The sequence below is a fragment of the Leopardus geoffroyi genome, chromosome B4 (genome assembly GCF_018350155.1).
Source record: "Leopardus geoffroyi isolate Oge1 chromosome B4, O.geoffroyi_Oge1_pat1.0, whole genome shotgun sequence".
Lineage (NCBI taxonomy): Eukaryota > Metazoa > Chordata > Mammalia > Carnivora > Felidae > Leopardus > Leopardus geoffroyi.
Window position 1 is genome coordinate 135,668,700 of NC_059341.1, and position 24,711 is coordinate 135,693,410.

The following is a 24,711-nucleotide window of genomic DNA, read 5'->3' on the forward strand; positions in this document are numbered from 1 at the left end:
GTGGCTAGATAATATTAAAATGGTAATCGCGTTTTAACGAACAATTACTCTGTAACATTTCACCTAACTTAAATATTTTACATTCTAAAATAGTGTCTTGTTTCCTAAGACCCTGGCAAACCCGGCAACTAAAACTTAGTCTGCTACTTAGCAAAGAAGTTTTCATGCTCTTTATTAACTAGGAATCCAAGAAATGCAAGCTGAGCACCTCACCCCTGCTTGGCCTCTTCTCTCTGTTGATTAATGCCTCAGGGGAAGACCTGCACGGATCACAGCTTTGAGATGCAGCAGCATGGAGCCCCCAGCCCTGGAAACTCCCTCTCCCGCAGCCACCTGCTGGGACGCCCTGCCCGCTCCTCAAAGCTCCCTGGAGGGGTGTCACCCCTCATCCCTGTCCTCAGGAAAACCATCCATCTGGATGCCTTCCCTCAAAGCCACATCCCACAGGCTTCCGGCCGACCGGGCCCGGGAGCCGGAGCCTGGAGTGTGTCCTCACCGGAGACCAAGCCCCGGAAACTCAGCTCCACCTCCTTAACACTCCGTCAGAACAGCCAGGCATGGCCCTTGGGCCCCCTGCCTTCTCACTGGGAAGAGCTGCCCACCCCGGGCAGGGAGGCTGCCACCCATGGAGGAGGGAGGCTGCCCACCCCAGCCTCACGATCTGTCTCCCTAGTGCCAGGGGGCAGAGTCCACTCTGAGGGCCCAGGGAACCCAGGATTGGCCAAACCCAGCAGGATGCCCATAGTGGAGAAGCCCCTGGTGAGTTCCTACCTGGCCCTGCCATTTCAATCCCGGTTAGCCCAGAAATCACCAGGCCCTGCAGGGCCAGGCTCAGTGGGTCAGAAACACCCTCTCCCAGTGACTGCCCACGTGACTACCAGAACTTCTCCAGGAAGAGGCAAGCCCCGGTCCAGGGGTATCCCGAGACCCCAGCTGCATCTCCAAAGGGCCACCTCCGCCATGGGTCCTGCGACAGCCATGGATTTGGCTCCTCTGGACACAACCAGGCCACGCATAGTCAGACATGTCACTACAATGGTCACCAACAAGCCTAGTTTGACTATCAATCTGGCCGCACCAAGCACATCCACAGTGGATACAGGCACAGAGTTCCCTGCTCTGGATACCAAGCTGGGCACAGCCGCGGACTTTGCTACAGAGGGCACAACCAAGTTGGACACGGTCATGGATTTGGTAACCCCAGACCCAGAGAAGCTGGGCAAAGCCATAGCTACAGCAGGCACAGCCAAGTCAGATACAACCACAGGGGGTACAGCCATGGATTTGGTGGTACCCGGTGCAGTCAAGCTGGGCACCACCAGGACAGACACAGCCATGGCTTTGGCTAGAGCGAATACAGCCAAGCTAGACATAACTACAGATTCTTTTGCTTTGGACACAAGCAAGCTGGGCACAACCATGGGGGAGACCACACTGGACAGAGTCATTAACCTGACCACATCAGCCACCTACCCACTGATGCCAAGCAGAAGCACAGACCCAGCCCCGGACCGTGCTACTGCGGATGCTGTGACAGATGGGACCACAGAGCCCATCATGCTGGACCTGGCCAGAGAAACCAAAGGTAATGCAAAGAGTTTGGCTGGGGATGCGGTGGGCTGCCACAGGGGGTCAGGATCTACTGGCCAAGAGATGGACACGTCAGGAAAGGGAGGTGGAACTAAGGTCAGAGATGAATGTGCTGGGGACAAGGGGAATGAGATTGACGGGCAGAACACAGGGGATGCACTCTGAGCTGGGTCCCAACCTGCCAATCAGAGGTGAGGTAGAGCGAAGTCACCAGAAGGAAAGTGTACAGGGGTAACTTGTGGAGGAGGAATTACGCGGGGTCCTTCCTTTGGTATCTACCATGGTTGTTTCTTTGTTCCCTGAAGAGCTGGAGGATTCAGGTGATCTGTAGGTGAGTCCAGCTTTAAAAGCAAACCACCTGCAGGAAAATACAGACCAGCACATCAGGAAGTGGTGATTTGTCCAACAGCCATCACTACAGTGCTCCTCTCGATGTGAGCAGTGACCTCGCCTGAGACCTTCTAACTCATGCACATTCAGCCTTCCAAGAAGCTATCTGTTGCTCGAAAGGTGCCTCACCCGGCATGCTCTTCCTTGATCCCTTACCCCTAGCCCTTTAGTCCAAAAGGTAAGCTGGAGACTTGTACGTATGCAAGTCCTACACAGAGCTTTAAGTAGGCCAACACAAGGGCTAGACGATCATTTGGTCTCAGAGAGGATGTGACATGCCCAAAGTCATGCAGCTGGTTGGTGGCAATAAGCTAGTGGGAACCCAGATCTTTGGAATTCTTCTTTGGGCCATCCCAACATTCCCAACATTGCACAGGTTCAGATTCTGGAGCTTCGAAAGCATCCCATCCATCAGTGCCTTAACTGGGTCTCTGGGAAGCCAGACCCTCCTCATCTTGCCCCATACATTCAGTCTGGGGCAGCTCTCCCAGGCCCTGGTCTTCCAGTGGGGCCCCTCAACCCTGACAGCCCATTTCTTCCTGAACGGACCCTGCTCCCTGATTTCACTCTCTCAGCTACAAGCACCAGCACCCTAGAAGCCTGGGTTTCTTCCTCTTCATTATCTTTTGCTCTCCTTCACCCAACCAGTCTATTTCCAAGTTTGTTGATCTACCTCCTCAGTACTTGGCTGTCTACCCCCTCCGCTCCAACCCTCTGCCCCTGTGATGCCACAGCTCCCTCCTGCTCCCCCGCCTCCCCCAGGGCTCTCAGTCCTCCATGCAACTGCCATAGGGACTCACATATTCGATGGCAGCACTTTCATTGGCTTCCCTCAAAAGTCCAGCTCCTTAGCCTGGCTTCCAAGACTTCGGACTTCTCCAGCCTCTAGCTCTATATTTCCACCTGGAATTTTCTCTGCTTTGGCTGCATCAGGAGCGGCGGCGTCCACGGCACCATGCTGCTTACCCCTCTGGGTCTGCTCACGTCTGCTGCCCCTATCCACAGAGCGCCCTTCCCTTCCCTCCCACCAGCATTTATTTGCCTTTCTGTCTTGGCCCCCAGCTTCCCCATGAGCTCTTCCAAAATCCCTCTCTCCCCGGGATGCCCACCGGAGTACCCTATGCGTACCCCCTGCCCTCTCCATTAGGACAGTCCAGCTTTCCTGTCTCCCCCGCTGGAACTAGAATGGTCATCTTCGTCCCTGTGGCCCCCAGGGCCTGGCACTGCACTGTCCATTAATGGTGACTGAATGCATGACCTTTTTTTTCCTGATGGATAAATGGAGGCTCAGGAAAGTTCCTGACCAGTTCAAGGTCACAGGGCTCACCATCCCCAAGCCGGGCCTGGAACCCGGGCCCCTGACTCAGGGCTCCGCAGGCGCCCGCGCCTGGGCAGAAGCGCGCTGAGCCCGCGCAGCATCCCCACTGACCGCGTGACTCGCGCGCACATCGCCCGCTCGCTGCAGCCACCGGTCCCCGGCGCCCCCCGCCCCGCCCCAGCCTGGAGGGTAAGAGGCCGGGAGCGGGATGGGGCGGGGCGGGCGGGGCTCGGGACTGGGATGCGGGCACCTCCCCCCGGCCAGGCATCCCGAGTTGCAGGCATAGCGACCCGCGCGCCACCCTCTCCCCCTCCCGTCGCCCGCAGCCGGAACCCGGTACCCGCTCCCGCGTGCGGGCTGGGGGAGCGCGGGTGCGGGCGCGGGCGCAGTGGGAGGGGGAGGGGCCCTCGGCGGGGCCGACAGGCGCGCGGGTCACGTGGTGCGGGTGGCAGCGGCAGCGGCGGCGGCGGCGGCGGCGGCATCCGTGTGCGCGGGCAGGGGCAGCGCGGCGCCGAGCGAGCCGAAGCGAGGTCCGGGGCGGGCGCGGCGGCGCGGGGCGCAGGGACGGCGCGGCCGGGCCGCGGGCCGGGCGGGTGGGCGGAGAGCGCGGAGGGGCGAGGCCCGGCTGCGGGGGCCGCTCTGCCCAGGAGGAGCCCGCGCCCCGCTCAGCCTTGCAGCCCCGCGCCCTGAGCATCTCCCGGGAGGAACAGAGACAAAGGAGGATTCATGTCCAAAGGTAGGGCGGCCGGCCGGGCCACCGGCGCCCGCTGGGAGGAGGCTGCGGCCCCGGAAAACCCGGCTGGAGGTGCTGCCAGAGGGAGGGTTGATGCGCCGAGGAGCCCACGCACGGTGACATATGCACGGACACACGCACACACGGTGGCACACACCCCGAGATATACGTGCCGGAGGAAATGCACACACGGGATCGCGGGGAGATGCAGAGATCCACGGACACACAAGCGGGGACCCAGATGCACACAGAAAGCCCCACGCTAGAGCACACCAAGACACGCACACCACGCACAGGTTATCAGGGCCACCTACAGCCAGATGGGAGACCTGTACTCTGACACAGAGACCCTTCCCCCACACACAGGCGCACACGGAGACAGGCAGAGGCACTGAGACAGCTGGTGGTCTCCAAGGGAACTCATTGGCCTCCAGAGGCCTGGGAATGGGGGAAGGGGGTGTCCCAGGGCCCTTTGCAACTGTGAATGGGAAAGGACTAAGATATCTTCAGTGATTCGTTTTCCGGGAGCGGGGCTGGAGCTGGGGCCGTCTGGAATTGCCTCTGCCAGTGCGGGTGGGGTCTTGAAGGCTGCTAGGGCTGGGAACAGGGAAAGATTCCAGTTCAGGAAGGGAGGGAGAGACCCTTCAACCCCCTCACCCACCAGGCAGGTGCTGTTCTGGAAAGATCCCCTCCCCCTGCTGCCACCTTCCCAGCAGAGGGGTGGGGTCCCTGGCCAGACAAAGACAAAGCCATTTATTTGTCTGTAAAAGAAAGCACCAGGGTCCTTGCTTGGCATTGGGGAGGGGGGTGCTGTTTCTGTGGGGGACTCAAAGCTGAGTCAGGTGGACAATGCCTCTCCCAGAGCATTGATGGGGCAGGTGGCTCCTGGAGGGGGGTCGGAGGGTGGGGGGGTGCTGACAGCTCCTCTTCCTCTCCAGAAACCCTGAGAGAGCTGGGAGCTTAGGAGGAACCCAGGGACCATCTAGGCAGGATGGCACTTGAACTATATCCTGCCACCTTCATCCTGAGCTCTTCCCACCTTTGGGGAACCCCTCCCTGCATCCTTGTTGCTGGGGAGGGAGAGGGTCTCTCTTAACAGAGTCTACCCCTTTGACTGTGGCCGACACAGGAGCCATTTGCTGGCTGGGGGGTCAGCTGCTCTTCGAAGGGAACAGCATGTGAGGGAGAAGAAAGGTGATGGTTCTGAAATGACAGGTGTCTCCCTGTGAGGCATTCATTCAATCATTCATTCATTCATTGCTGAGTGCCTGTGTTATGCTAGTTTCAATGAGGCACGGAGATCAATGGGACATGGCCTCTTCCCTGAAGAAGGGTGGGAACTAACCTATGTTCGGTGCCAGGTAATTTATGTCCATGCTTTTGTATAACGTTCACAGCAACCCAGCAAGGTAGGTACTATGCCCATTTTCCTGAGGAGACAACTGAGCTCACAGGGGTCATCCAGGTGGGAGTCAAGCCTGGGCCAGCTGCCCATCTGGGGTTGGCATGGTGGGACCAAGGGAGCTGTCCACGCAGAGGATGGAGCTATAGAATTCAACTCCAGAGCAGTGTTTGTCCTGTTCCTGGGAGCTGTCAGGCACCCTCAGCAGACGATGGACCCTCAGGGGCAAGGTCCTTGTTTGGGGTCCAAAATTCTCTTTGGTCTTAAGTCTCGGGTTGGCTGGAGTAGGCTCCCATTTGGCAGCATAGGAAATGTCCTGGGAGGGATGGAGGGAAAGAATGAACGTGATGAATACAGGGTATTCAGGGGGGACAAGGAAGCACTGAACAGGGGCGCCCATTTCAGGGAGGAAAGCAGAGGTTGTCCCAGAGGTAGCCCTTGAGCACAATGGTGAAGACGAAGGGTCGTCCAGCAAAGGTCGTGACACAGTGACCCGCCACACGTTTGCAGTACTCGTGGCAGATGCGTTGTTGTTAGCATGTGGCTGGCATGTGATTGGCATGTGGTTGAGAGAGGTAACATGCCATCAGGTGCTCTATACGGTGTGCCCACGGGGGCTAGTAGGTGCTTGGTGGTCCTAGAAGTTGCCTGGGAATCTGGTAGGCAGCCCCTTCTTGCCACCAGGGTCTGTCTTTTGGGAATGCTCTTTTAGGATGCTGCCATGGACGGGCCAGAGCAGAGCAGGCCATAGTTAAGGGCGCGCACTTTACAAGGATACTAACAAAATCCCCCTTGAAGAAATACAAGACTCACTTTCCAAGTTGGTAGAACAGGGTAAGACCCACCCGCACCCCCAGCCGCCCCCAGATGGATCTGTCTCACAACCTGTGTTGTATGGGCTTAGCTGTAGAGGCATGAGGGAAGGGGCCTGGGCCAGCCGTGGGAGCAGCTGGGCAGGGAAAGTGGGGCATGGCCTCCAGTGCAGGTGTGCGGAGTGGGGCCTGGGAGCCACGTGCAGCGAGTGGAGGAGCAGGCCAGGCTGTGAGAGTCAGCTGCTGCAGGGCTGAACCAATCTTGCTGCTGCCTGGAGCCGCCTGGCTGGCAACAGCTTCCTAGGAGGTAGGAGGGAGCCACGCCAGGCCCTGGGGAGGTCCCCAGGCTTTGTCAGATTTGGCTGCGCCCGGGAGTGACAAGGAAAGAACAGTTTCCCATTGGGAGAGAGAGTCTTGCCAGGGCTGGTGGAAGGGCCAGGTGGTGGGGGTACGAGAACAGACTCCTGGCTGAGTCTGGGGGTGGGGGAGGGAGGCACTCCTGTCCCCCCACCCCCCTCTTGCCCATCTGCTGCTCCGTCGGTTCTCCCTGTGAGCCTGAGAAATCTGCAGGAACCACAGGATTCCAGAAGGGCAAAGCTGGAAGAGGTCCTTAAGGGAGCGTGGAGTCCAATAACTATGCTGTGTAATTAGCATTGCTTTCACACGCCCCACTTCATTTTGCCCTGCTGACAAGCTGGTGAACTTGAAAGGGGCAGGGGCAAGAGGGTCTGGGAGTGAGTGTGAGGCACTGTGCTGGGGGCTTCTAGGCATCATGGCTCATGCGATGCTCACCACAGCCTTAATCATGATCCTGTCCAGTTTCCAGATGGGGAAGCAGGCTCACGGGGGGAGGGGGGGGTGGAGGGGGATGATTTGCCCAAGTCCACACGTCTGGCAAGTAGCAGGGCCAGGCTCGTTCCGCTGTACCACACGTACCCATTTTATGGATGGGAAAATGGAGTTGCTCGATACTGAAGCCTACCCTGGTAGACATTGGTCCTGCAAGGAGACACACAGATCTCTCTTGTGCGTGAACATACCTGTGATCTGCCAGACCCAGAGGGATGTTGGCCTTTCCCTCCTAGAGAAGGGCTGTGTCCTCAGCCTCCTCTTTCTTTGCTACCCATCATTCCTTTGCTACCCACCATCCCATGAACACACTATGTCATCTTAGGCAAGTGACTGCTCCAATCTGGCTGCGTCTCATCCTCTTCCCACTGATTGGAAGGGGAGACTTATTCCTTCCACAGATTTAAAACTATGGCTAGGATGATGTCTGGGACCCCTCAGGGCACAGACACCCCTCCTTTGCCGTGGTGCTCATGGAACAGAGGGGACACAGAAGCTGGGGGCAGGGGTGGTACTTCTGCGGTGTGAGGGGGTAACCCTATTTGCTTCTAAAAGAGCAACTGAGGTCAGTGACAGACAGTTAATAGATGTTAATAGATGTTAGGTTCAGTATCCTAAAAGGTCTTAGCACTTTATCTGAGGAGGCACGAGTCAGGTCAGAATAACCCCAAATATCTTTTAGACTGGTGGTTCGCCACTAGGGTTATGCTACCCCCGGGAGACATTTGGCACTGTCTAGGGATATTTTTGGTTGTCACACCCGACGTCAGGGATGCCACCAAACACCCTACAGTGCACGGGACAGCCCCCTGCAATAATTATCCAGCCCCAAATGTCAACAGGACCAAGGTGGAGAAGCCTGGGACTGGACACACAGACATGCTTCGGAGCAGCGAGTGCACAGGAAAGTGCCCCAACGGCTGGAGAGGCTGGGTACTGATCCCAATCTGGCATCTGACTTGCTCTGTGTCTTAGGGAAGGCCTTTCCCCCTGGGCCTCGGTCTCTCCGTGAAATGAGGTGCCCATACTGGGTGACACCTGAGGTCCCTTCCAGTCCCAACTCTTTGTAATTCTGTATCAACAGAACAATACCGTAGCTTCTGTGCGACTTCTGTTTGCCTCCAGCCCGCTTCTCCCACCTTGGCTCTGCAGGGCTCCCGGAGGCCAGGACGGACGCAGCCATGTCAGAGCTGGTGCCTGAGCCCAGGCCTAAGCCGGCAGTGCCCATGAAACCCGTTAGCATCAACTCAAACCTGCTGGGCTACATTGGCATCGACACCATCATCGAGCAGATGCGCAAGAAGACCATGAAGACTGGTTTCGACTTCAACATCATGGTGGTCGGTATGAAAGGCAATGGGGTCGCTGGAGGCCACGGTGGCGGGCAGCGCTGAGGATCCTGTCTCTTTCCCTAGGATTGGCCTCAGCCCTGGCTTCCTTAGGATGAGCTTTTTCCGGGAGGAAAGATTTCACGATGCTGATCACAAAAGCTTAAGCCTCTTCTCAAGACTAGTTGATCCAGGGGTGGGAACTTTGGGTGGATTGTCAGCCTGGCCCCATCATGGGTGGATGGACACAGGCAGCCTCTTAGGCATGCTCAGCCTGTTTTCAGGTGTGCGGCGTGGGGAAATCGTCAGTGTCCTTTCCCGCTGGTGTCAGATAGAGGGAGATCTTACTCTTTTTTTTAGTGTTTATTTATTTTTGAGAGTGAGAGTGAGAGAGAGCAGGCATGAGCTGGGGAGGGCCAGAGAGAGAGGGAGACAGAGGACCCGAAGCAGCCTCTACGCTGACAGCAGTGAGCTCCATGCAGGGCTCGAACTCACGAACCACGAGATCACGACCTGAGCCAAAGTCAGACACTCAATTGACTAAGCCACCCAGGCACCCCGAGGGTGGTCTTGTTTCTGCTCTTTTGTAGTACTTTAAGGTTTAAAGAGAATTTCCAGGACATTGATTGGTCACTGAGTAGTGTCGCTGGGTCACAGAATGTAAGAGCAGGAAGGGACCCTTGCCTGATATCAGTAGGACATTCACTCAGTTGCTGAAACAGGGACCTGGGCATCATCTTTCTTTCTCCTTTCTCCCCCAGTCCAATCAGTCATCAAGACCTGTCAGTTTTGCCTTGTGACTCTCCCTTAGGTCTGTCGACTTCTTTCCATCTCCACGGTGACCACTCTTAGTTGAACTAGGTCTCTCACCTGGATTGCCACAGCCACTGGACTCAGGGCTGCTCAAAGATAAGGGGCTGGCGGGAGTTTAAATCATCTGACAAGTCTTGCTATAAAAAACATCAACTGAAGGGCGCCTGGGTGGCTCAGTTGGTTAAGTGTCTGACTTTGGCTCAGGTCATGATCTCGCTGTTCGTGGGTTCGAGGCCCGCTTCGGGCTCTGTGCTGACAGCTGGGAGCCTGAAGCCTGCTTCGGATTCTGGGTCTCCCTCTCTCTCTGCCCCTCCCCTGCTTGTGCTCTGTCTCTTTCTGTCTCCCAAAAATAAATGTTAAAAAAAAAAAATGGAAAAATGCCCCATCAACTGAACTAAACAGTGTGCTTCGTGTTAAGGTCAATTTACTTTCTGGTGCAAATTTCTTATCTCAAGAATGAGTAGCAAATGGTTCATGGACCTCGGCCCCCAGGCCACACTTTGAGGGGCAGTGACCCCCCTGGTCCTCTGTCTTCCTTTTGCTTCAGTCCATTATCCATCAGTGACTGAATAATTTTTCCAACCTGCAGAACTCCTCAGGTCACCCAGCCTACTTAAAACCCTTCAGTAGATTTAAGGACTTAAACTCCTAGCCTGGTCTGGGTGCTACCTTGCCACTCACCTGTTACCACTTCCAGCCTGACGTTCTCCTCCTCGCTTGTGAGGAAAGTTTTCCTGGACTCTGCTGTGCTCTTCCCTGCCTCTGAGCCTTTGACTATGCTATTCCCTGTGTTTAGAACTCCCTTCCAGCTTCTCCTGGGTCTTTCAAAGTTACTCTGCAGTTTTCAGCTTCGTTGTTCCTTCTACCTAGAAGTCCTCGATGGCAGAAAAACTGGATTACATTCCCTCCAGTGTGCTGCTATAATGCCCCGGGGCTATCTCTTTCATAGCAATTATTGTGACATACCGTAACCTCCTGCTTATTATGTTTTGGTCTTCCTCATGCTAATGGCTTCTTGAGGGCAAGGATGATGTCTTGTTCACCTCTCCACCTCCAATTCTGGCACAGCACTTGGCACTCAAGAGTACTTAGTGAGCAAGAGACCTCAGAAAACAACCAGACCAGGAATGAGAAAGACATACAGGCTACATGGGCTGCTTCTCCATCCGCGCCGTGGGGAGAGACACTGCCGATTGGCCATGGCTCACGTTCAGGACTGAGCTGACGGGTAGTCTTTTTAACATATGGGTCTTGGTGGCTACTACCGATTGAGCAGCTAGAATGAGAAGTGCAGAATTGTTTTAAAAAATTTATTTTTTTGAGGGAGAGAGCACGTACCTGAGTGCGAGCAGGCGAGGGGCAGAGAGAGAGGGAGAGAGAAGATCCCCAAACAGGTTCCGCGCTGTCAGTGCAGGGCCGACGCGGGGCTCGAACCCACGAACCGTGAGATCGTGACCTGAGCCGAAATCAAGAGTCAGACACTTAACCGACTGAGCCACCCAGGGGCCCCCAGGCCGGCACTTCTGACTTTACTGTGCTCATGATTCATCTGGAAGTCCTGCCTAAGTGCAGATTTTGAATCATAGGGCTGGGGCGGGGCCCGGGACCCTGCATTTCCTACAAGCGTCCAGGTGATGCTGACACCATTCAGCAGTTTGCAGGGCCTGCTTGTGTGATCCTTGTGCATGTAAAATTTGAGGAGCACGGGGGCGCCTGGGTGGCTCAGTCGGTTGGGCGTCCGACTTCGGCTCAGGTCACGATCTCGTGGTTTGTGGGTTCAAGCCCCGTGTCCGGCTCTGTGCTGACAACTTGGAGCCTGGAGCCTGCTTCAGGTTCTGTGTCTCCTTCTCTCTCTGCCCCTCCCCAACTTGTGCTCTGTTTCTCTATGTCTCTCAAAAAAATAAATAAATGTAAAAAAAATTAAAAAAAAAAAAGTTTGAGGAACACGGCTTGGGCCAGTGGTTTTTAAGTACCCTTTAGTTGCAAAACTCCTCCTTGGAATGAAATCTGCTGTTGCACGATGTGTGTAAAACAGGTCAAAATAGGGTGCCTGATTGGCTCAGTCAGTAGAGTATGTGACTTAAAAAATTTTTTTTAATGTTTATTTTTGAGAGAGAGAGAGAGAGAGAGAGAGAGCGAGCACCTGGGAGGAGGGGCAGAGAGAGAGGGGACACAGAATCTAAAGCAAGCTCCAGGCTCTGAGCTGTCAGCACAGAGCCCGATCAGGGCTCAAACTCACGAACCGTGAGATCATGACCTGAGCTGAAGTCGGATGCTCAACTGACTGAGCCACCCAGGTGCCCTACCTTGCACATATTTTATTAGGTGGGGGTTAATCTCTCTAGGAGCGCTTCAGCTGGGGATAAAGAGAGCTCTGCCATGGGATTCACAGGGCTGTGGGATTCAACATTTGCTAGCAGATGTTATGCATGCACTGAGGCAGTATCAGAGGGCCAAGGAGTTCCGCCGTGACATTTAGATTATTAAAGACTAAAAACGTGAGTGGAGCAGAAACAAAACAGAATGTCACTACACTAGACAAATACAGAGGGTTTCCCCCTTCCCTGTGGTCCTGGAACTCTGGAAAGGAGGAAAGAATGTGGAATTCAACTGATGTCCCAAGTCCCCCTCCAGTACCAGGGAACTGTTCCCACCTGCCTTCTCTCCCACTTAGTCCTTTGCCCCCAGTGAATGATGAACTGGGGGCATGGCCTGGATCAAGGCTCTAGAATTCTGTAGGCTCATGGGAGAGATGGCCTGCTCAGGAGGTGGACACGGGTCTTCCCCACCGTGTCACCCTCCTCCTGTCTTGTGGCAGGTCAGAGCGGACTGGGCAAGTCAACGCTGGTCAACACGCTCTTCAAATCCCAGGTGAGCCGCAAGGCCTCCAGCTGGAACCGGGAGGAGAAGATCCCCAAGACTGTGGAGATCAAAGCTATTGGGCACGGTGAGGACCGGGCAGGACCCCTGTGGCCGCTGTTCAGAAGGGTCTCTGCCAGAGAGGGAGAGACGGGCAAATGAAAGGCAATCTCAAGACAGAAGAGAACCGAGGTCTGAAGTCTGTGAAGCCAACTCTTTGGCTAGAAAAGGGAGGGGGGATTAAAAAGGAAAGAGGTGGGGCTCGAGCTGGATGATAAAACGAGGGTGGGATTTAGACAAGCAGAAAGAAGCAGGGAGGGCCCGGCAGGTGCAAGGAACAGCGTGAATAGAGCTATGGAGGTGGGAAGACCCAGAACTCAACTTTTCCAGTAATTGGTCCTGAGGAAGGAAGGAAGGAGTCTGGGTCTCCCTGACCAGTAGGAAGCAGGGTACCCGGCATCAGCTGGAAGAGTGACCTCCCTGGTGCCTTCTCTGTTCACCCCCCCCCCCCCCACCCAGTGATAGAGGAAGGCGGGGTCAAAATGAAGCTGACGGTCATCGATACCCCGGGCTTCGGAGACCAGATCAACAATGAAAACTGGTATATGTCTGCCTGTGAGATTTCTGCCCTAAAGACTCTGCAAGGAAGACGCTGAACACGGTTCAGATTCGTTCCCATCGAGAGCCATCTGTACCCTTCATGCCGAGGGGTTAAGTGGGAAGGCTTACTAACGGACCGCAGAGGGGCTTTATAAAGAGGCGAGGGAAGAGGCTCTGGTGGGAGGCCAGTGCAGAAGGAATTTGGGCTGTGGGGTTACCTACAGGTGGCCGAAGGGCAGGGTGGACAGAACAAGGGGAGTGGTGGTAGGTTGACCTGAAGGCTGTGGCAGAGCCTGGCCTGTGGGCAATGTCTTAGCCCTGGAAGAAGAGAGGAGGGTGGGCCATTTCTATGAGGAGAGAGCCTCTGGGACTTCACCGAGCAAAGCTGCAGTGCGTATGCAGCCAAGGAGGGCTGTGCAGAATGTAGATGGAAAGTTCCAGGCAGAAGTTTGCTCCCAGATAGGGATGGAGACCATTGTTCCTCTGTGAGGGAGCTGGGTTCTGCCACGGATAGCACAACTTGGAGCCTTCTTGGAAAAGTGACCGATCGTCCTCTTTCCTGGTGTTTTGAATGCTCCTTGAAGGAGAAAGGTGATCGTAACATTGGCCGCAGTCAGGGTAATGAGTTGTTGCCACGTTGAATATTTTCTGTATGCCATTGCTATGTTAAGGACCAAACCTCTGTTCTTGTGCGTGCCTCTAGGCAGCCGTGGGTCCTCCCATTTTAGTTGTGAGAAAACAGCCTCAGGGAGGGAAGAGACTTCCTCAGAGCCTCCCAGCTAATAAGGAATGGAGGTGGGGAGAGTGTGTGTTGCTTTCTGAAAGAGTGGGACAGGGTTCTGCAGGATCCTCTGGCCCAGTCAGAGGACCGGGTCTCCATGGGGGTTCTAGCCTTGCTGAGGAGGAAAGCCGTCCGTGGGAGCCTGAGGGAGGGTGGCAACCCACCCCAGGTCCCCCAGGGGAGGTAGAAACGAGAGGGATGTGAGGGCCCTGCTGTCTGACCATGTCTAAGGTGAGCCCCCAAGTCCTGTCTTTCTGGGACATCCGTCTGCTTTCTTCCCACCCTCCAGCTGGGAACCCATCGAGAAGTATATCAATGAACAGTATGAGAAGTTCCTGAAGGAGGAGGTCAACATTGCCAGGAAGAAACGCATCCCTGACACTCGTGTCCACTGCTGCCTCTACTTTATCTCCCCCACGGGACACTCGTATGTACCAGTCCCATGCCCATGGCCACGCCTAGCTCTGGTTTGCGTCATTCTCCAGTGGATAACTAATCCCTGAATTCAGCTGGGGCCCCGGATGGGCCCCAGTGTAGTCATGGCCCTGTGATCCCCTAGACTTCCCCCCTAAAAGGCTGACTTTCTTACCAGGAGAGTCAAGCTGACCAACACCAGCCCCCCATGCTGCCCACTGGTGTTCTAGCACAACTGTGCCAGCAGAGAGGGGTCGACATGTGAACACAGAGGGCTCCTCGCTCATTCAGTAGATCTCTGCTTTGCCCAAGGCTGGGGGTGGGGGATGGGCAGCAGAAGAGTAAAACGGGAGCAGGCAGGGTTGTTGAATTGGGGTGGGTGTTTGGGGTGGGTGTGGGACCCCGCTGTAGGCATTTGGTGGGTGGCCAGCCCAGCATGTCTAGAGATGAAGGCTGGCAACGAGCAGAGCATGCTGGGAAGTCCAGTTGTGAGTCGCAGATGGGACAGCACGATAAGGAGTGCGGACCTGGGATAGAGAGATCCAAGTGGGCACGCAGGCATGCCTTCCATAGCTTAGTACTGAGCCCGTCTGCTGGGCCAGAGTTCAGTTCTTGAGAGGACGACACAGGCAAGGCAGACCCCCAGGTTTGGAGGAACCAGGTAGTCAGCAGGTGTTTGAGGGTGGGGCCCAGGGACTCAATAAAAAGGTTTGCTTTATCCTTCCCTGGAATGTGGACCCAAGGTCAGAGCAAGCCAGCAGACAGCCTGACTTAGTAAGTCCCCAGGACTGTGAACTAGAGCCAGACTGGGGCCCCAGAGCCTCGGGGGAGCTGGGCCCTCAGAATGAGGAGAGCCAAGGTCCCCAGCTGAGCCCCTGAAGGACTAAGTGCGGGCTGGGAGAAGGCCCATCAAAAAGTGCCGTCCTGGGGGCGCCTGGAGCCCCAGGCGAAACACGTGACTCTTGATCTCAGGGCTGTGACTTCCAGCCACACATCGGGCATGGAGATTACTTAACAACAACAACAACAAAAGTGCTGTCCCATTAGCAGAATAAGATAAACAAGTAACCGTGACCCAAGGACACATAGGCAGAGACGACAGTCCACAGCTGTTCCCAGAAGAAAAAGATCCCCACGGCAGGAAGCTTTTGAAGGAGCAGTGTGAGTAGGGCTGCTAGAGGAGGGGCAGGATTGGAAGAGAAAGGGAGATAGTGGTCCAAGTGGGGGCAGAGACTTGGAGTCTGTTCCGCAGGCTGTCGGAGAGGGAGCAGCCCCTTGGCCTCAGCCAGTTTTCCCCGCCCAGTCCCTCTGTCCCGAGGGTGGCCCTGGAGTGGTGGCAGTGGCTGAGTGGGGGAGGGCAAGGTGGCTCTGACACCCCACCTTCTCTGGGCCCCAGCTTACGACCTCTCGATCTGGAGTTCATGAAACACCTCAGCAAAGTTGTGAACATCATCCCTGTCATTGCTAAGGCTGACACCATGACCCTGGAGGAGAAGTCTGAATTCAAGCAAAGGGTGAGAAGGCCCCTCCTCCTTTTCCTGTCCCCACCCTTCCCCCTCCTCTGGTCCAAACCATGTCCTCTCCTTGATTATTATACACCCCCCCTGCCCACCCAGCTCCTATTTAGCCATTAAAGAAGCTGGGCTGACAGTGTCTGTGGACAAAGAGAAGTTTGCAGCCTCAGGCTGCCTTCTTCCCAGCCACCAAACTTACTGGCAGAGACCGCTGAATACATAAACCACCATACACATGAGAGACCACTCCTCGATGTTAGCTTGCTTGAAGGGCTAAACTAATTAATTAACTTCCCGCTAGTGTTTATTAGTGTCTTCTATAAGCTCCTCCCTGTGCTGGATGCATGGGGTTGGAGGTAGGAGCATGTGGGTGAAGTATAAAGACATTGCTCCCTTCAAAAAAATTACAATCAGGTAGACCACTGAAGAAGTCCTGGGTGGCTTCCTGGAGGAGGTGAGACATAAGTCGAGCTTTGGGAGAGGGCAGACCTATAGGCTTGGGGTGGGGAGCCCCACTTCTCTTCCCTGCAAACAGGAATATGACACATAGTAGCATGAGCACTGCCCATGTGGAATCTGTACTCAGCTTGTCTAAATCCTAATCTTATGGACCCTGCGATGAGCAAGCTGCACCCCCAGACTGTTCCTCAGCTCAGGCTGGGCTGTAGTGGCTGTATGACTGGGGCTCATGTTTATTAGCATCTTCCTGCTGCTCAGGGCCTTGGAGTTCGAAGATGATTGGATTAGCACAGGCTGATTCGTCCCTCTGACTTCAGCACACACGTGCACACACATACACACACACTCACACCTGTGTGAGCGTACCCCACCCCCTCCCCGCATTATCCTGACACTTGGCTACCTTGCTTCTCTTCCTTGCCCCTAGGTTCGAAAGGAGCTTGAAGTAAATGGCATCGAGTTCTACCCACAGAAGGAATTTGATGAGGATTTGGAGGACAAGACGGAGAATGACAAAATCCGGGTGGGTGCCTCGGGCTCTGTTCATCACACAAATGCCCCCCTTGTTACCAGTGGGATGTGGATCGTGTACCCCTCCTGTCTTTCCACCTGCTTTTCCCCTTTCATACTCTCTGCCCCACCTCTCCTGACCCAGACCAGAAGTGACATGGGACAGGATGAGGACTGGGGCCCTTGCCGGGACTGGGAACTTTGCACCCAGAAAGCCAAAGTTCGTGTCCATCCCAGGCCACCCAAAAAGTTCTTTCCCCACAGGGCCTGGCAAAACCAGGGTGTGGTTGATGGAAGGGCATGGACAGGAAGAGCATCAGGCTGGGGTCCAAGGTGTCTATGCTCTAGTCAGAGCTCTGCCTCAGTTTCCCCTCCATAAAGTGCAGGGCCCAGGCTAAGTGAGTGGCTTAGAGGCTTTCTTTCCCCTAGAGGAACCGTTTTAAAAAATGAAACATCAGACAGACCTTCTGTATATGAAACATGAAAACAGAGCTGCTCTGGCTCAGCGACACAGGCACAGAGCACTGTCTTCTCAGCAGTCCCTGGGGTGTCTCCTGGGGATGCTAAGGCTTCATGTGATTTCCGTGGTCCCTTTCAATGTCAAACTTCTACAATTCTGGGACTTTACATCATAATCATGAGTTCTCGTCTGGGCTTTTCTACTAACCACTGTGACCTAAGACAGATCATTTACTTGCTATGGTCTTGTGTCTCCTCCTGGGTTAAGGGTGAATAATCTACCAGAAGCCCCTTACCTGATATAGCTGAGACATGTACAGGTTAATTGGAAAAGTCCATCAAAGTGAAGAAATCATTTAAAAAACGATGCCTACAAATCGTCAGTGTTTTTAAGGAAATATTTCACTAAATGATTAAGTGAAAATAAAACGTATACATCCCATTCATTAAGCATTCTTTTCATATTGAGACAAGGCTGCTTCTTTGAGAATAAGTTCAATCTTAAGACAAGCGCAGCTCACCTTTATCAGGTCTTTCTGAAACTCACGTTTCAGAGAAGCAACTCTCCACGGTCATACGTCCTCAGCTTCCATAATAGTTCATTTGTCCAGTAACAAGGACACATCAGGAAAACAGATTTGGGAACAAACGGCTGTCTTGGTGAACATTCAGCCCATCTGGGGGAGCGGAGGGGCCCACAAACATCAGACAGTGGCCTTGGAGCTCTGAGAGGTCAGCGGACGTGGGCTTCTGCCAGTAGGTTTCATGCGAAGTAGTGTGAAGCATCAGTTACGTGGTTGTCAGGTGGGTAGGTATCACTTAAGAGAGGTCTTTCTATCCTCTCTTAGCTCGCAGAGTTGTTCCAAGCCAAACCAAACGCATTAAAGCAACAAAAAGTACAAAGCGTTCTCCTGGTGAAGGAAGGCCAACTTACCGAGGTGAACCAGCCAGGTAGGGGTGCAATCAGGGGTTGGACCCAGGACTTCAGACGCCTTTTCAGGAGACAAGAGCCTTGCCCTTGCCCCTTGCCATCAGTGGGATCACTGAATGAGCATCAGAGATGTGCAGTTCGAGGCTAGAGGCCCAAGACTCTATGCCGTCCTCGGAGGCCCAGACGGCACAGGAGGTTGACGTGCACATGTGTGTGGTTTGTCAGCAGGAGAGCATGCCTTTCGCTGTGGTGGGCAGCGACAAGGAGTACCAAGTGAATGGCAAGCGGGTCCTCGGCAGAAAAACTCCCTGGGGGATCATCGAAGGTAATCCAATGCATCTTCTTGAAAAACTGGTTGCTGGTCAATTACGCTTATTTATTAAGCATCTACAGTTCAGGGCGCTGCCCTGGCACATAAGATGTAAACTGAATGCCAGCCAGACCCTGCCGTAAGGAGCTTACTGTCTAATTGAGAAGATGAATCTCAGAGGCAGGAAGTGATTAAAGGCCAAGTTAGCACCTGACTGGGAGACGCTGACTTTGACTCGTGTGTCAAAGGAGTTGAGAGCATAGAGAGGTTAATGAGCACTGAAAAAACCAGAGAAAGGTTTTCACGTGAAAGGGGACATGAGCCGACAGACTGCTGAAGGGTGGTTCAGATGTGGCCATTATCATTTTGTTATGAATGGACGGGACCTCTAGAAGGTCAATAGCGATCCTGAAAGTTTTCAAAGAATTCCATTAGCGATCTCTTTCAATGTGATAACCTTCTGCAGGGAGCAGGGTGACGTGACTGTTCTCAGAACATGAGCTTCTGAGGGCCTTGAGTCTCAGACAGGTTAAGGGTCTTGGCCAAGATCACATGACTTGTTAGGGGTGAAACTGGGACTTCAGACCCAGATTTCAATTCCACAACTGAATTTATTCCATTTTCCAAACCAAGTTCATCTCATTGTACCACATTGTCTCTCATTTGCCTATGGCCCTGTGTTGGGATTTTTTTTTTTTTAAATATCATTTTCTCACTGCCTTGAATTGGAATCTTTTTTTTTTTTAAACGTTTATTTATGTTTGACAGAGAGAGAGACAGAGCATGAGCGGGGGAGGGGCAGAGAGAGAGGGAGACACAGAATCGGAAGGAGGCTCCAGGCTCCGAGCTGTCGGCACAGAGCCCAACGTGGGGCTCGAACTCACAGACCATGAGATCATGACCTGAGCCGAAGTCGGATGCCTGACCGACTGAGCCACCCAGGCACCCCTTGAATTGAAATCTTTTAATGAGAATGTCTGTCTTGTCCATTAGATTGTGGGACTAGAGGGTTCATGTCTTAATTCCCTTCTGCCCCCATAGTCCTTGGCAAGTGATTTGCAGATAGTAGGTACTCAATCTGTATTGAATTAGATTCATTGTAGTGCATCGCCTTTTTAAGATGGGTCGATAGTTATTTGCTGTGTGTGTTACTGTCTTCCAATCAGGTTATAAGCTCCTTAAGGATAGGAATTGTGTCTTAGGTCTTGGGCAGATTTTTAGACCCTCTGTGTATTAGTTTCCTTTCCTATAAAGTGGGAAATAAAATTGTCCCTATTAGCTGTTATTTCACAGAGTCTAGAATAGTATCGTATTATTGTAGCTGCTCAATAAATATTTGTTCAGGGGCACCTGGGTGACTCAGTGGGTTAAGCGTCTGACTCTTGGTCTCAGCTTGGGTCTTGATCTCAGGGTCATGAGTTCAGGCCCCACGTTGGGCTCCATGCTGGGCATGAAGCCTACTTGAAAATAAATAAATAAATAAATATTTGTTCAATGAATAAAATCCCATGCACGGAAGTGCCAGGATGAGCAAACCTCTGGAAGGCTTACAATACATTATGTGTCCTGTGGCTCCCTCCTAAATGCCAACATGATCTGAACAGAAGTTCATCTGCTGGCTGTTGCTACATTAGTGAAATGACCACCTGTTTTGTTTTGTTCACAGTGGAAAACCTCAACCACTGTGAGTTTGCCCTGCTTCGAGACTTCGTCATCAGGTGAGATGCACCCCTTCCCTTGGATGGCAGGTTTATTTATTGGGGGTCAGGAGGCCATCTGTTCAGATCTACTGCCTCCGTCTCCGGGATTCTCTGACAGAGCTCTCTGCCCCCATTCCAGCTCCCATCATGAAGCAAAAGGGGCTGAAGAAGAATCATTAGCTCTCTGGCATGGGTCCCAGTCACTGGGGCCAGGCCATGGAAGTGACATGTTAACCTCGGATGTGGGTCAGTCTCTTCCTCTTCCCACCCTTCATCACATCCCTCTCTCTTCTCACCCTTTGTCCTTCAGGACCCACCTCCAGGACCTCAAGGAAGTGACACACAACATCCACTATGAGACCTACAGGGCCAAGCGGCTTAATGACAACGGAGGCCTCCCTCCGGTGAGCGTGGACACAGAGGAAAGCCACGACAGTAACCCATGACGACCCTTTCTCTATATCATCACACATACCCACTTCTCCACACACGCATCCCGGTACCACCACCACCCACCTTCTTCCTTTCTACTCTGTCCCCCAGGCCTGTCTGGTGTTTGTGGAGTTTGTCTACAGTGTGTGTGTGTGTGTGTGTGTGTGTGTGTGAGAGAGAGAGAGAGAGAGTGAGAGAGAGAGAGAGAGTGTGTGTGTGTGTGTGTGTGTGTGTGTGCACGCGTGTGTATACATGTGCAGGGGTGAGGTATTTTCACTGCCCTCCCTGGAAAGTCCCTTGTAAGTTTGGTTCCTCCATGGCTGTCCATTATCTGTCTCCTTTCCTTGTGTCCCAGAACAAAGTCGTGTGCCTCACTCAAGAGGTCTAGGGGAGGTTTCATTTAAAAATGATGGGGAGCAGGTGAGCCACAGGTAACTCTTTCTTATCTCTGAACCCGCCCACAAATTGGAACTGCAGAGACCCTCTGAGGACAGCTTCGGAGCTGGACCTGGCGGGGGTGGGGGGTGGGGGGTGGCAGTCTAGGGTGAGGCTAGGACTGCCTAGGGGAGGGAAGGTCAAGGGAGAGCAGGGTAGACCAGAGCGGGGTTCCTGCAGAAAGATTTAGTGCCCAGAGGTGGAGAAGAGAGCTCTACCCTTGAGTCTGTGTTGCCTTCACTGTCCAAACCCCACCACCTGTCACTGTCTGTCGTGGTTGCAGACTGCTGCTTTGCACACGTGCCTCGCTTCACTCACCTCTGCTCCCATTTTCTCTCTTTCTCCCCCTGCCCTCATTCTTTCATCCTGCTCCTCTCTGACTTCTTTCAATTGCTTTGAGTCTAATCCACTTTAGCTACATTTCTATATTTAGGATTTATGCCCAGTCTACTTTCAAAAATGACTTTAGGCCACCTTAAAATAAAATCACAGCCAAGGCACGTGACAGTACAAACCGAAATTACGAGAGAAATCAGATCCACAGGGAGGAGTGGGAAAGAAAGTTTCTCTCGCGCACAATGAATGTGTGTTGGCCCAGGCAAAGGAAGAAACAACGAGTTACGCAGTTCCCAGTATCTGGCTCAAAAGCACATGTGCTGGTCAAGTGAGACAGTCTTTCCTTAGGCGTTAAGTTCTAGAAGACCTGAGTCTCAAAAGGTTTTAAGAGCAATACACGATCTTTGCCTTTCTCAGTGGTTTGGCTTCAGAGACCAATTTTAAACGGCACCTCAGTTTTCTCCATCAGGATTCTTCCTCCTTAACGCTGGCTTCTCTGCTGCTCACTTCCCATATGCTTGACTCCCTTTTGACTTCTTTTCTGTTCTCTCTCACTGTGCATGTCTGTCGGTCTGTCTGTCTTTCTCTGCTTTTCCCTGATTCCCCTTCCTGACCCCTGTAGACATGGCTAACCATACCCACATACAGTTAGCCTTTTCTTGCCTTGCCCTCAGCTCTGTATTTATCAATGCATATATCTCCCCTGTTTAGTTTACAAGTTACTCTTTCTCGTTTAGTCTGGAAGGTGGCTGAAACTTGGGGCTGGGGAAACAATGTAGCCTTAGGTAAGGGAAAACACCAACTGCTACAGTTTACAATAACCTCATACAACCTCCTGTTCCATCTCCTGGTCCAGCCCTAGGTGTTTTACTGGTCCACTACAAATCCCAGCATTTATAGTCTCTTGTCACTCAGGTGCTAGGAAAACACAGACCAAGATTCGGTGGACCAGGAGAAAGAGGTGGGTGACCCCAAACCAGTGACCGAAAACCTATGGTCTCAATCTTTCCTGGAGGCTCTTTACCAATCCCATACACGTCCTCCCCCACCCACAAAATTCTTCCAGGGTAAGCACCTGTCAGCCTAGAACAGCAGCAGGGTTAAAGCCCAGAGGTGGTTCCATGTCAACAGAAGAGGGATCCCTGGTGTATACAGCAGGCAGTCGTGAATGCAGACGTGGGACTGGCCACCTAGGACTAGCAGGGGGAGGTCTGGCGGGGGTGGTGGGCGTTGGAGAGGTCGAGTAGGGAATGGTGCTTGGCCACCCCTAAGCCATGATCTCAGCCTCCCTGGAGAAGCTGTTTTATGTGTCTGCTGCCAGCTGCTGGTCTCCACACCCTCAACCGTTCTCAACCCCCCTGCAGGGAGAAGGCCTCCTGGGCACTGTCCTTCCACCCGGGCCAGCCACCCCCTGCCCCACTGCTGAATGAAGGCCATTCCAAGTGCTGCTTCTCCCTCCATCCCTCCCAGCTGTTATTGCTGCGGGGCCGTGGCCTTTTTAGTGCCATGCTTGCCCAGCCCACCACCACAGCCCCCCTCAGCTCTCAGCAGGTTGGAGGGGCCAAGCTGCCTCCTTAGGACAGTGGCTTCCTCCATTTACCCAAACCACCCCCTCTCCTCCCAGTGGAACGGAGCTCTCGCCAGCACTGCCCTCCTCCATCGTCCGTGTCAGCCGGTCCCAGCCCATCCGTAGGGTGAAAGAACTCATCAGGAGCTCCTTCTGCCCTTGCAAACCCATACCAGCTACTTGTAACCATCTCCAAGAGAAATGGCATTGCTCCCCGCCCAGTCATCTGCATGAGCTCCTCTTGGCTTCCTTCAAGGGTCAAGAAAGCAACTTTTCTGCTTGTCAGGTTTGTTGATGTCAGCTGTGTGAGCCCCAGTGTGGGACAAGGGTGTCTCCTTCATTGCCTAAAGCTTATTTATAATGATGGGTCACTACAGATGTGGGGGGAGCAAGGGCTAGGGTCACTTAAAAAAAGTCACCATTTGTGGCTGGCCCAGGATGCAGTCTCACACACACACACACACACACACACACACACACACACACCCCTGCCCCCATAATGCAGCCACTTAGGAAGAGTGGTTTTCCTGAAGAGACATTTCTGGAATTGCCTTCCTTATTCTCAAACTTAAAAAAAAAAAAAAAAGAACTTAACAGACAGAAAATTCCAGAACCCCACAGAACGGGACTCTAGGGAGAAAAAAAAAAAAAAAACCCACCCTTCTGTCCACTTAGCAATAAGAGGGATCCCTTCCCACCTCCCCCGGCTACTCCCATCCCCGCCTCCACCCTGTTAATGTGAGTAATGAATTAGCCTGGCCACAGTCGGTCACTGTAGGCTAGTGGAGAATGCCCACTGGAGGGCAGAGCCCCCCGTCAGATGCATGAATGTTTGCGAATGTTGGCTGCCACCGCCCCACATACTGTGTCTTTATGGGATCCCCTCCCCCCACCCACCCACCCCTATCATCTCCACCTGGACACTGCTTTCTCAAAGGCTGGTGACTTGTGGGCCATTCATCTACAACTAAGTCCTGACGGAGCAAGAGGCCCAAGCCTAGGGGATGCAAGAACGACCCGTTTCTTAAATGTTACCAGTCCCAGCCAACCTTTTGGTGACATTATGGTTAAATTTCCCAATTGAAAGCAAGCCAACAGACACTCAAACTGGTTGTGTAAATGTTGCTAGACTTTACGTGTTGTACAACTAAACATTGCTGTTTGAACGATAACTGCCTGGCCTGTGTCTCATTTGTGCTCACTCCTTGGCCAAATTAGCCATTACATCATCTCACCCATGGGCGGAGGGTGAGATCGGGACCATCTTGGTAAGAAGTAGCCACAGAAATTATAGATGGAAAACATTTCGTGAGTCCAATTTTTCTTCATTTGGCTTGAGGATGGATTTCGGTCATTATTCCATGGGTATGTTTAATGTTTATTTCTTTTGAGAGAGAGCAGGGGATGGGCTGAGAGAGGGGGAGAGAGAGAGAATCCCAAGCAGGCTCGGCACCATGCATGTGGAGCCCAATGTGGGGCTCAATCCCACAAACTGCAAGATCATGACCTGAGCCGAAACCAACAGTTGGATGCTCAACCAACTGAGCCGCCCAGGCGCCCCTCCCTGGGGTTTTGTACCCAACATGGGTGATGGAGCTAGTATGCTAGACCTTGAGGGATGCTGTGCTCTGTGTAACCTGTCTCCTTCAATGTAAACAGGGTTTATTTTCACTTAATGAATTTCCTAGCTTTTCCCTCCTTTCTCCAGAAGGCAAGAAACCCAACTCTATGGAAGGAGTGGACCCATCTTGCCTAGAGACCTGCCTGCTTTACAGTGAATGCTTTAAGAGTAAGAATTTAAGGGGTACCTGGGTGGCTCAGTCGGTTAAGCGTCCGGCTTCAGCTCAGGTCATGATTCACGGTTTGTGAGTTCGAGCCCTGCGTCGGGCTCTGTGCTGACAGCTTGGAGCCTGGAGCCCGCTCTGGATTCTGTGTTTCCCTCTCTCTCTGCCCCTCCCCCGCTCACGCTCTGTCTCTCTCTCAAAAACAAACATTAAAAAAAAAAAATTTTTTTTAAAGAATTTAAATTTTAAGCACTAGCTTCTCTCTTGTGTTTTCCAAACTTAAACCAAACTTCCTCTCTTTGAGGTTCCTGGTCTCTTCTGCGGCCAGCAAATAACACCACACGCTATTTTTCTGAATTTGAATGTGATGACCATACGCAATTGT

The 24,711-nt window shown here is 53.2% G+C and overlaps 1 protein-coding gene across 3 annotated transcripts; it reads left to right on the forward strand.

Annotated features, from left to right (window-relative positions):
* Positions 1 to 185: 185 nt before the first annotated feature.
* On the forward strand, positions 186 to 23,714 carry SEPTIN3 (septin 3). 3 transcript variants are annotated; one of them, XM_045463606.1, is made up of 11 exons: positions 186 to 1,585; positions 8,247 to 8,438; positions 12,054 to 12,182; positions 12,614 to 12,695; positions 13,765 to 13,902; positions 15,286 to 15,403; positions 16,290 to 16,385; positions 17,988 to 18,087; positions 19,739 to 19,790; positions 20,083 to 20,176; positions 22,340 to 23,714. In XM_045463606.1, the coding sequence occupies exons 1-11, from the start codon at positions 244 to 246 to the stop codon at positions 22,403 to 22,405; spliced, it is 2,409 nt and encodes an 802-aa protein (XP_045319562.1). In that variant the 5' UTR covers positions 186 to 243; the 3' UTR covers positions 22,406 to 23,714. The 3 variants fall into 3 exon arrangements, with proteins under 3 accessions (XP_045319562.1, XP_045319561.1, XP_045319560.1); XM_045463605.1 differs by lacking the exon at positions 186 to 1,585 and adding an exon at positions 3,830 to 4,034 and having other exon boundaries at positions 17,991 to 18,087; XM_045463604.1 differs by lacking the exon at positions 186 to 1,585 and adding an exon at positions 3,831 to 4,034.
* Positions 23,715 to 24,711: the final 997 nt, after the last annotated feature.